A 12999-nucleotide genomic window follows, 5' to 3' on the forward strand; every position below is an offset into this window, starting at 1 on the left:
ATAATCATATTTGCCATTTTAATTTCAAATATGCACTACTATAGCCTACTAGCCATATTTAATGGCTTTTCTCTATAGGGAATCTATAGGCCTCTCGCATGTGGGACCCTGGTTTATATTGTAAAATAAATGCAAATGGAAGTATTATATATTATATAATGATGGAAACCAAACAGACCAAATAATAGGGTCCCTTAATTGAAAACTATATAATTTATTCCTAGTGGGGACCCCCCTGGAAGACTGGAACGCCCGCAATTAAGGACACCTGGGTTAGGTGGGAGCAGGATTTAATGAACACCTGGCTTAATACGACTGCATTAAGTTAAGTGTGAATCTAAGCCAGCAGTGCATGCATCAGGCCTGGTGTGTGTGTGTTACTGTATGTGTGTGAGAGAGAGAGTCCTGTCTCTTTAAGTCCAAACTTGATGATTCCGTTGGAAAGGAAAGGCAGGGCTGCTGGGAGAAGAGAGGAGAGGAGAGGAGAGGAGAGGAGTGGACCGTACGGTTAGGTTAGCCTAAACCTACCGCTGAAACTGGAAAAAAAAGCCTGGCCCTGCTGCAACAACACAACAGCGCACAACAACATTGATTTATACCTGCCCCGGTCGGACAGCACAGCTATAGCACAAGCCAATTCACACGTCTTTAAAAAAAAATCCCATGTTGTTTTGTCGTCGGGGGAATATAATTTCACATGTTGGATCATCTTCTAGACTGCTGGTGTGGAGGAAATGCATAATCGAGGCGAGGATATGGGAGACGGGTGACATTCGACAGGAGAGAGAGGAGAGATCGGTGCGCTGCACACACGCACACGCATACACACACACACGGACATACGCACGCATCACGCACTCTCCCAAACTTAGAAGTCAAAACACGGCCGTGAGTGACACACACACACACACACACACACACACACACACACGTCCTCCTCCTCCTGCGCGTTGTCCCGGACTGGACTGGACTGTCTGATGGTCGGTCAACCATGGAGTGGATGAAGGGTTGACACATAACTGAGCTGTGAGTGAAGAAGAAGAAGAAGAAGACTCGACAACGTTTCGGTTCATGTTTTGGGAAGTATAACCTACGGAAGGCTACAGCGTCCATTGCACTGTATCCTATTCCGAAAGAGCAGCCCAGGAGAGAGAGAGAGAGAGAGAGGGAGGGAGAGAGAGAGACCACAGGCAGCAGTCATGTCTGTCCCTGTAAGTAGCCTATGTTTAATTTAATAATATATGGACGTACGAATCATCTGCTGCTGGATGAATATAAAGTACTTTTTTTTGGTATTTTTGTATGTATTTTATTTTTTGTTTGTCAACGTTATACATGCAATGCGGATTGCTATACTATAGCCCATGTTTTTTTTTTTATCATAAATTGTGCTGTGCAACTTTGGGGCTGTCCAACGGTTGAAGAGGCTGGATATCTGTCATCTCTTCTCAATCATGCAATCCTTATTAATTAGACTATAATTTAGCCGTTGTTATTTTAGCGTATTGTTTGCAGCAGTCGAGCGTGATACTTTTATTTTAAATCAAGATAACTTCCTATATGCTATTTCTTATTTTATAGTGCTTTATTAAAGTCATATTTCCATCAACCACACACGGTATCTATCTATCTATCTATCTATCTATCTATCTATCTATCTATCTATCTATCTATCTATCTATCTATCTATCTATCTATCTATCTATCTATCTATCTATCTTAAAATATTCATACATTGTGCAGTTGTGCTGCTGTGCAAGTTTGAGGCTGTTGAAGATACTTAAGTGTATATCTTGTCTGCTCCTTAATCTCAATCGTGCAATCCTAATTAATTAGACTATCTATTTAGACCATTGCTTGCAAAGTTGCAGCAGAAGTCGAGCACATGGTCGCGCTACTTTATTTTAAAGCATATATATTTCTATAATCTTGAGAGTATAGCCTATATTTGTAGGGACGCTGGATTGCTGTATATGCTATTCTTGGCAGCAGAGGCTAGGCGTCTGTCAACGCTGTTGCACAGCTGATGTTGTGTGTGTGTGATATATGCCTGATGAATGATTACGTGTTACTGTAACTTACTTCTCTGGCATTTTGCACTTGTATAATTATAATGGTAGGCTATATTTATTGTTCTGCTAAAACACATATCTAGTGGTCGACAGGGCATGTCATGTTTATACGTTTGTTTTATTGTTGCATTCTGTGTCACATTCCTTAAGAATGTGTACGCACACGCACACACACTCCTCCAAGGTTGCATGTAGCCTGAAGCGCCAAACCATAGGCCTCTCTCTCTCTCTCTCTCTCTCTCTCTCTCTCTCTCTCTCTCTCTCTCTCTCTCTCTCTCTCTCTCTCTCTCTCTGTGTGTGTGTGTGGAATTCTCTTCAACGTTTCTCGGAGAGATACGAATCACTATAAACGTTAATTGATTGAACACATTGACATCCCTACAGATGAAACAGTAAAAGTGGAACACGTGTTTTGGAAGCAACATGGTAACGGGGTGTGCTTCTGAAGTACAGTATAGTGTTGTTTTTGGCAGCACATTTTGATTTTAGTTTAGGTCGTAGTCTCTTCAATAGTTTTCATTTAGTCTCAGTCACATTTTAGTCACCTGGAATGTTTTAGTGTTAAAGGTATATTCAGTGATTTCACTCAAAAAACCTTAGGTTTCGTTTTTTTTGGCTAGGTGGCAAAGCCTTTCATCCAATCAGGATAGAGAGCCAAAAACGAAACCTAATGTTTTTTGACCCCCCAAGCTAACTGGGGACAGGGAGGAACTCCTTTTATGGTCAGCACGCTCAATAGGAGAGGATTATCACAACAAAACAAAAAGTGATATTTGAATTAAGTGAAATCACATGAATATACCTTTAAGTCTAGTTTTAGTCGACTAAATATGCAATTTTAGTCGACTAAATCTACAGTTGACTGGGCCTTGATGCCGTGGTAATGGCTGATTTTACTCTTGCTGAAAATAGCAGATCTGCAAGCTCACAACTCGTCGCAGCGCGTTGTGAGCTTGTAGATCGGCTATTTTCAGCATGCAAACCAAGTGTAAAATGACTTGTAGGCCTACTGGATCTCCACTAGTCCCTTCCTAACATTTTAGTCTAGTTTTTATTTGTTGACGAAATTGTCACCATATTTCAGTCTCGGTTTTAGTCATCATAGCTTAGTTTTCATTTAGTTTCCATTTCGTTTTCGTCAGTGAAAAAAGGTGTTGTGTGTGTGTGTGTGTGTGTGTGTGTGTGTGTGTGTGTGTAAATTGTCATGAATGTACACATTCTTTGCAGGTGTTTAGGCAGGCCGTGGGGGGGATGGGTTGTGGCTGGGAAGGTTAGGGAGCGGTGTGCTAAATTATGTCTCAGCAGGTAGTTTTTGTGTGGAAATATGATGCATCCATTTTTTTTTCTTAACCCATTTTGGACTGGGAAAATCCTAAAAAAAAGATTCTGAAAACCCCATGTTTCTATGTCGGTGGTGCTCAACCTTTTTCATGTCAAGGACCCCCAGAATTATCTCTATAGGGCCACGGGGACCCCCCATCTCAAAATATGTAGTTCCAGGGACGAGCCCCCCCCCCCCCCCCACCCCCAGAAGCCAATATTTTAGTTAAAAATGTTCTCTCTGAAATATATATTCAAAGATTCGCGCCACATTTTCGCGACTTTTTCAAAAAAATAGCAGACCTACAAGCTCATAGCGCGCCACTCGGTGGCGCGCTATGAGCTTGGTAGATCTGCTATTTTTCAATAGCTATAAAGTAGAATATATGACACCAAAAGGGGTTCCCGTCCAAAATTGGCTAATGGCTGGACATGTATAACGACTCGTTGTTGTTTTAATGGTTTCCATTACAGACACGCATCTTAGCTCATGTTGTAAGAGAGTGTGAGGTGTGCTTGTTTTTTATTAAAGGCTTTGGCATTCGTGGCGCAACCGAGGCATGCGGTAACCAAGCGAACATGTTCAGATCTGTAGCCTTGCAGCATGGCCTTCTCAAAGTGTATACAGTCATGCACTGTACATGTTTTTAAATGGTTTGGCACCCGTTCATCTCTCTGAATCGCTGAAACCTTATGTTCTGTTCCCGGGCCACAACAACAAGTACCCTCAGGTCCCTCTCTGACCATATAGCTTCTCCTGGTGGTGCCTATAAATCCAGGCTTGAAAGCTCAGAAGGAACCGAGGCTTTTGCAGTGGCATGCAGCTCCCAAAGTTCTGGAATGAGCTGCCTCTGCATATATATATACAGTTTAAGACAAGCCCCCACTCTTCAGGTGTTTTTAAATCACGCCTCGAGACGTATCTTTATTCTTTGGCTTTTCCAAGCATAGTATGAGCTGTTTCTGATGTTGAAAGTGACACTGTGTATAGGCTATACTGTATGTTGTTTGTTTTTTAAATGAAGTTGTGATTTGTGTTATTTTATTGTAAAGCACTTTGGTACAACTTGTTGTTGTTTAAATGTGCTATATAAATAAAGATGGTATGGTATGTACTGGCCAGTCAAACAGTCAAAAGCCTTTCAATTACCTTGGGGGAGAATTGTTTCCGGTTACTTATACCTCAGAACTCAGAAGTCTGTATATATTACAATAGGCTTTGATGAATACGAGACTGCTCGCCCCTTTTTAATGTGGTTAACAGTTAATTTAGTATTTCCCTCCCTCTCCCTATGAAATCTGAAATTATCTTGTATACAGATGTATATTTGATTGCATAGTATAGTCGATCTCTATACTCTGTAAACATTTAGAAAGAACAACATGTCACAGAGACGGTGACTGCTTAATTAAACGACCACTTTTCAACCTATCTTCATTATAATAGGTCTTCACTAATAATCATGAAAAAATGGCGCAATTCTTTTCTACTCGGTCTGTGTGGGCAGTTCAGAAACCGTCTTCCAGTGACTTAATCGATGGGGAATACAAGCTAATAGAAACGGCAGGCTTTCTAGTCCTGAAAAGTTGCAGTGCGAAAATGGAAGCCATCGTTTTAACGATAATGAACATCTAAACATTTTGTTAAGTACATTTAGGACCTTCTATAGCAGTTAATTTCATTTTATTAATCACATGTAGCCCATGGCATCATCGTGCTATTATGCCCGTGGATATACAGAGTGAACTTAACAATGATACATTAATATGATAATACCTTTTTATTGTTATTTACAGCTATAGGTAGAGATGGAAAAGGGGCGAGCGTACCTGTTACCGCTTTGATTATGTTTTCCAGGAGCAACACGATACTCAGTTCTTTATGTATGGCGATATCATATAGATATGGAATGCACAGAGTGGAACTGATTTTTTTGACTGGTGCAACCACTCCCTTACGGAGCTATGTGCGTGGTAGTGCTGTCAGAACGAATTTCATAATATGAAAGAAATTCGAATATTAAAAAATATATATATATTCGAAAGCTAAAATTGCCATTCGAATGGAGATTTTATCATTTATTAATTCTATTTAATATTTTTATTTAGTTTTATGTTATTTTATCCGCTCACTAAATGTATGGAGTAACTAATCTACTGCTGTGAAATCTCCCCGGCCGCTTCCACTGCATGTGAAAAGGTGCACGTCCGGTCACGTCGCAGAAGAGGTCATTGATTGGCTAACGTAGGGCCAGATTTCAGGGTAAGCCAATCAGAGACAGTCTACAGGGTGGGCGGGCTTACTGGCAGTAACCCTTTTAATCGCAGACACACAAACCCTTGTAACACATACATAGATACGTCTAGTATACTACACAGACAGAAATCGCCGGTAGAACGAAAATCATAATAGTCTCACGACACAACTTTATTGCACATCTGTGCTTGCTTTTCATCCACGCTTCTATAGCCTTTTAAATCTCATTTCCCATCCACGGGCACAAGCAAAGTGGTATCAGCATCTTCCACCCGATCTGTTTGTGTTGTTTCTGACGAGGGTAGCAACTAGTTAGCATGGGAGCTAACATTAGTTTAACTCTGGTCCATATCGTTAGAAGCCAGACTGTTCTGACCCCATAATGAGTCCTCATTAATAACACTATGGTACACGTGACGGGAGGCGGCCTTTTTTCCGACAGCCTTCTAGCCGACGGGGCAACGGTCCGGTCCGCTCCGCAGCGGGGGGACATTGGACAATGCTGCGTTTACACGGGCAGATACAGACGAATGCTAATATCATTTGGAGCAGCTACTGTACACGTCTGTTTGCATCAACATGTTGCTGGCTTCACAATGAATGATAGACTTTATCGTTGTGTCTGCCCTTGTTTAATGGTCAGGGTTTCACTGTCCATAGCAGGCAGACCTGTCAAAACTATGCACTTCCCAAAACTCACAAGACATGCCAGCCACGTGTATTATTATAGGCTAAATATGAGCTAAAATAAACAATGTAAATATTCGAATATTTTCGAAAATTACAAATAATTAAGCAATGAAATTCGAATTGGATTATAGAGGTGAACTGACAGCCCTAGTGCGTGGGTGGCTGGCTGCATGGGTGGGTGTCTGGGTATATGAGCACGAAAACAGCATGGTTGTTTCTCACCACTTGTGCGCAACCTAACGCACACACAAACACACACACACACACACACACACACACACACACACACACACACACACACACACACACACACACACACACACACTGTATATGTCACTGTGTACATTCACTGTATATATAATTATGATGCTTTCGGGGGGTGCCAGTACATTACAGTGACAGTACAGTACAGTAGAGTTGACCTTTTTGATGACGATGATGCAGGTGTAATCGAAGAAGAAGGCGCATAATAATCTTTTTAATAAGGATTTTCATGAAATCCCATTTTTAAATGGAAACTCCAAATACTTGCCCCGGGGGATTTGTATATAACTCAGTCAAATTCAAATCAAATCAAAGGGCTTTATTGGCATGAGAAAACATACGTTTACATTGCCAAAGCAGAAAGAACAATACAACAATACAGCAATACAATCAAAACAAACTCAGTCACAAACTGTGTTGGTGGGGGTGCATATAAGTTAGTTTAGACTATAGTCATTGGTTAGACATGGGTTATAAGGTTATAGGTTTATGGGTGCTGCTGCCCCCGTGGGAGGTTATAGGTTTAGGGTGAGGGTTTGAGATAGGTTGTAGTTGCATAGGACTAATGACTGGTCTAACCAAAGACTAGTCTAAACCAAGTATTGTCTAAACTAAGTAGTACTGCACCCCTGTGGTGGTGGTGGTGGTGTTGGTCACCCAGCCAAAACGGACAAGCCACTACTTGAACGGATACTAATGCATCCCGTTTCACTATTCAAGGTGCTGCGTCCATCGGCGCTTTCTTCTCTTTTAGGTCCACCTTGACCTTCTGTTATAGTGGTCGAGGAATGGTTGAGTATAGAGCGCCGCAGTCCCGCCCCCTTTCAGAAAAGCGAGTGGCCCAGGAAGTGGAAGCCCCATGCATTCTCCCATCGGCACTTCTAATATAATTTATTTAAAGACGGTTACGCCGCGGACAAAGCCAATTCGGATCGTGACGAATCATGACAATGAACACAATATTTTGGGCCGAAAAACAAAACAAATAGTGTTGTCTCCTGACTTTCTTTTCTTCTTTCTAATGATTTGATCGTCCCAAAACATTGTGTTCATTGTCATGATTCGTCACGATCCGAATTGGCTTTGTCCGCGGCGTAACCGTCTTTAAATAAATTATATTAAAAGTGCTTGTATGTACGAGCTTGTAGATCTGCTATTTTCCAATAGCTAAAGTAAAACAATGCTTGAGAACACCAATGGGTTAAAGCCATTCCTATCTATTCACCTTGAGAGAGTATACACGCGCCCGGATATGCACCCTCCTCTCCAACATTCTGCTCATATGCTCTGATCTGCTAAACTTGGCACGCGCGCGCCACGGCCCTGCTGCTGATGCACACAGCTATTTGAAGAGACACACTGGAGCTCGAGTGGTGTGTGTGTGTGTAGTGTGTGTGTGTGTGTGTGTGTGTGTGTGTGTGAGCGTGCTCCTGCATGTGTGTACATGACAGGGAAGGGAGTATATAGCACAAAAGCAAAAAAAAAAAAGCTAGCATTGACATAAAGGACTCCCAACAAAGTGACTGTTCGGTACAGTACGTGGGCATGTTTCTGTGCGCCTCAGCCTGTCTATATCTATATACAACGCACGAACGCACGTGTCTGTGACCAAGTGAGAAGGACAGATCTTTGGAGTGTGAGAGACGGACAGAGGGAAATACAGACAGACAGTGGGAGAATATATTCCTCTTTCAGTGAACTTCCATCTTCCCGCGACGGAGAGAGAGGCAAGGGCCTGTAAACAAAAAGGAGACAGATGGAGACGGAGAGACGGAGAGAGAGAGAGAATGACAGGCAGCAAAGCGCTCACTGTTAATAATGGTCTGTTACACTCCCGGGCCGGCATGCATGCATGCAGAAGCAGCAAAGGATATCTTCTTTTTTTTTTATGTCCTGAAGTGTGTCTGTTTGGTTTGTCTGAGATAGAGAATATAGCCTCATCTGGTATTCCAAGCCAGGGGGATATAGAACGGGGACTGAGAGATAGACAGATTGCTGCTGCTGGAGTCATGCCCCCTTCAGGTCTTATAAACTGATTGATGATGCAGAGAGAGGTATAGGAGTGTGTTGGAAAGCAAATGTGGGGAACGAGTGTTGTTGCCGTCGACTAAAACTAAGACGCGAAAAATGTCCGTCGACTATATCTTTTTCCACTGACGAAAGCTAAACGGAAACCACATGAAAACGAAGCTATGACGACTAAAACTCGGACTGAATATATTGACAATTTCGTCAACAAATAAAAACTAGACTGGAATGTTAGGATGGGACTATAGTGGACAAGAGATCCACTATAAGTCATTTTACACTTTGTCGCATGCTGAAAATAGCCGATCTACGATCTTGTAGATCGGCTATTTTGAGCAAATGTTAAAATGAGCCATTGCGACGGCATCAAGGCCTGCCAAAATGCATTTTAGTCGACTAGATCAACTGTAGATTTAGTTGAGTAAAATCGTATGATATTTAGTCGACTAAAACTACTAACACTAAAACATTCCAGGCGACTAAAATGTGACTAAAACTAAGACGAAAACTATTCAAAATGACTATGACTAAAACTGAAATCAAAATTTTCTGGCAAAAACAACACTGGTGGGGAACAAGTGGAATGGATATAGTATTACACTTATGTAACAATACTTCTGAAATTAGTTGCAGTGGTATGTCCATTTACACCACTCCCTTAACTGCTCATGAAAAGCAGGCAGGTGGCTGGAATGTAGGCTACTGTCTCTGTTGATGTGTACAAGGGTTAATGAGATAAGGCGTACATTGTAAAACACTTTGAATGGTCAAATTCCACACTGAGACAATTAAAAAAGCAAACTTTTCCCATTCTGTTCACTCTCTTGTTCCCTACGCGTTGTCTATTTGTCTATATACTTTATAATAGATAAATGACTGTCCTGACTTCAATACAATCAACCAATTCAGTTTGTGATGTGCACAGTGAATCAGGCGTGTGTGTGTGCGTGTGTGTGCGTGGACTTTGGAAGCCAAAGCTCCACGCCTTGCGTGACTCATCTGAGACGGTAAGATTGCACTTCGGATCAAACGCACAACTACCAGTGAGGAGGACAGACTGTCTTTCCATCCACAGCTACAGGAGGGAATAGTGATCCAGAGACCACTGGAACAACCTGCTGCTGACTCTGTCAACTGGATGGACTTTAACAAGAGCCTGCACGATTCACTGCGGAAGTAAACTTCAGGGAACATTCTGTGTTACCACAACTTTGGCTGCTTGGATTTACTGTCTTGAGCAGAGTGTTTGTAGCTTCACTGAAAAGGCAAAATGGCTGCCAAGGTGTGTCTTTCGGAAGAGGACTTTTCCTGTTCTGTGTGTCATGATGTCTTTAAAGATCCTGTTGTGCTGTCCTGTAGCCACAGCTTCTGTAAAGCCTGTCTACAGGACTGGTGGAAAGGGAAGGAAATAAAGGAGTGTCCAGTTTGTAAGAGGAGAAATTCAATGGGGTTTCCACCCTGTAACATGGCTCTGAAGAACCTGTGTGAGGCCTTCATACAGGAGAGACTACAGGAGAGACCAAAGAGAATGTCATCAGGGTCTGAGGTTGAGGACCTCTGTGGTCTGCACGCTGAAAAACTCAAACTGTTCTGTCTGGATTGTCAACAGCCAGTGTGTGTTGTGTGTCTTCATTCAGAAAAACACACCAACCACTGTTTCAGACCCATCGATGAAGCTGCTCTGGATCACAAGAAGGAAGTCCAGAAATTACTGAAGCCTTTACAGGACAAACTGGAGGTCTTCAATGAAGTGAAAACAAACTATGACCAAACAGCAGGACACATTACGTTCCAGACCCGACACACAGAGACGCAGATGAAGGAACAGTTTAAGAAGCTTCATCAGTTTCTACATGATGAAGAGGAGGCCAGGATCACCGAACTGAGGGAGGAAGAGCAGCAGAAGAGTCAGATGATGAAGGAGAAGATGGAGGGTCTGAACAGAGACATATCAACCATTTCAGACACAATCAGAGCCATAGAGGAGGAGCTGAGAGCTGAACACATCTCATTCCTGCAGAACTACAAGACCACGATGGAGAGAGTCCAGCTCACACTGCAGGACCCACAGCCGGTCTCAGGAGCACTGATAGACGTGGCCAAACACCTGGGCAACCTGGCCTTCAGAGTCTGGGACAAGATGAAGGACATTGTCTCCTACACTCCTGTCATTCTGGACCCCAACACTGCCCATCCAGCATGCACCCTGTCTGATGATCTGACCAGCGTGACATGGGGAGAGGAACAGCAGATTCCTGACAATCTAGAGAGGTTTGACTACTATGGCTTTGTCGTTGGTTCTGAGGGCTTTAACTCAGGGAGTCACAGCTGGGATGTTGAGGTTGGAGACAATACATACTGGATAGTAGGTGTGTTAGCAGAGTCCTATCCGAGGAAGGGAGACACAGTGGGTCCATTCTGGAGAATAAGGTTACGCTACGGTAAATACAGAGCAGACTCCTTAGGGACAGGCACTGATCTCTCATTGAAGCAGAAACCTCAGAGAATCAGAGTCCAGCTGGACTTGAATGAAGGAAAGCTGTCATTCTGTGATCCTGATACTAACGCACACATACACACCTTCACACACAGGTTCACTGACACAATCTTTCCATACATTTTAACTGGTTGTGTTGGTAGTACTCTGAAGATCTTGCCTAGATCTGTCTAACTCTGGACAATGTACCATAGACATGATGAAGACAAAGACGATAATTATATGATGAGGATAAATGAGAGATTTATAGAGTCTTGATCAAAACCATAATTTTCTACGCATTAGTGGTAATAATGTCAGTAGTGGTAATAATGTTAACATTAATAACCTGATGATATTACTGACCATGTTAATGGCAATGGATGTTGTTATAATATTGGGGTTTAGGTGTATAAATTAACCTGTTAAGACCTGAAGCAGATACAAATGCCTTCTATATCAGTAATTCTCACACTTTCACACAAAAAAGGGGGCGCCCTTGTCATCGTACATCAATTTATGTTAGCGGACATTGACAGGTAGCAATGCCATAAGCCAATAAGGGACCCTGATACTAACACACACCTTCACACACGGGTTCACTGACACACTCTTTCCATGAATTTGCACCGGTCAGTCCAACATCCCTCTAGATACCAGATACCAGGGAAGGTCAGTGTAACTGTGGATGACATAGTTAGACATGATGATGATGATGATGATGATGAAATTACCAACATTATAACATGTGATATTAATCAATTGATGGCTATTTAAACTAGACATTATGTTATGGAGTACTTATGCACGATGCATATATAACACTTTTTCCTTATGTAATCATAGTTTTATTTAGTGTGTAGATACTAGGCATATTTACCTTTGAGTTCTGTTGAAATTATATATCTGAAAGACAGAAATCTATGTATAGAAATGATTTGTAAAATCTAATAAACATGATCTACCGTCGGTGGTATTTGAGTTCATCAATATTGACTCCCACGTTTAAGACATTAAAAGTCATGACATTTTTTATATGACGCTGAGGTGTGGTCAGTGTGTTAAATATTACACCCGTTTTATAGTCTGTTTCTGCCCGAGGTTTATTCCAGTTAAAGCTACACTATGTAACTTTCCTTTTCTACCACAGATTTGAACCTGGTTTATTGCTGAATTTTTTTTTGTTACGCCGCTATGTGTGTGGCTGGCTGGCTGGGTGGGTGGGTGGCTGGCTGGGTGGGTGGGTGGGTGCGTCTGAGCACGAAAACAGCATGGTTGTTTTTCACCACCTGTGCACAACCTAACACACACACACAAACACACATGCACATATTAACTGTATATATGGTGATTCCGGGTGTGCCAGTACAGTACAGTAGAGGACCACAATGGAAGCATGATTTTAACAAATACTGTACACTTTTTGGAAAAAGTTCTTCCCCCTTATATTGTAATAATAATACCTGATGATCATGTTTTAGGGTGGGGAAAAAAAATGGTGGCACTCCATCTTTAACTATATAAACTGTGTTTTGGGATGTAAAAAAAAATGCACCCTATTTTAAAGGTAGAGTAAGTGATTTCACTCAAAAAAACGTAGGTTTCGTTTTTGGCTGTTGACCTAAGCCTTCGTCCAATCAGGATAGAGAGTCAAAAACGAAACCTAAGGTTTTTTGACCCCCAGGGGTCAACTGGGGACAGGGAGGAACTCCTTATATGGTCAGCACACTCTATAGTATAGAGAGGATTATCACAACAAAACAAAGAAATAAGTGATATTTGAATTAAGTGAAATCACTTACTCTACCTTTAAGCTCTGCACTAAATGAAATGAGACGCAAGAACAATCAGGTGACAATGACAGTAACGATGGGGTATTTATTCATCTATAC

The 12999-nt window shown here is 41.9% G+C and overlaps 1 protein-coding gene across 1 annotated transcript; it reads left to right on the forward strand.

The window, feature by feature from the left end:
• Positions 1 to 9901: 9901 nt before the first annotated feature.
• On the forward strand, positions 9902 to 11302 carry LOC308313877 (E3 ubiquitin-protein ligase TRIM39-like; the record flags this gene model as incomplete). The annotated part of the gene is made up of 1 exon (XM_080761204.1): positions 9902 to 11302. One exon carries the CDS (start codon positions 9902 to 9904, stop codon positions 11300 to 11302), a length of 1401 nt encoding a protein of 466 aa, XP_080617330.1.
• Between the last annotated feature and the right edge of the window lie 1697 nt (positions 11303 to 12999).

This window comes from Protomyctophum bolini (assembly GCF_963924005.1).
Source record: "Protomyctophum bolini genome assembly, chromosome: 4".
NCBI lineage: Eukaryota > Metazoa > Chordata > Actinopteri > Myctophiformes > Myctophidae > Protomyctophum > Protomyctophum bolini.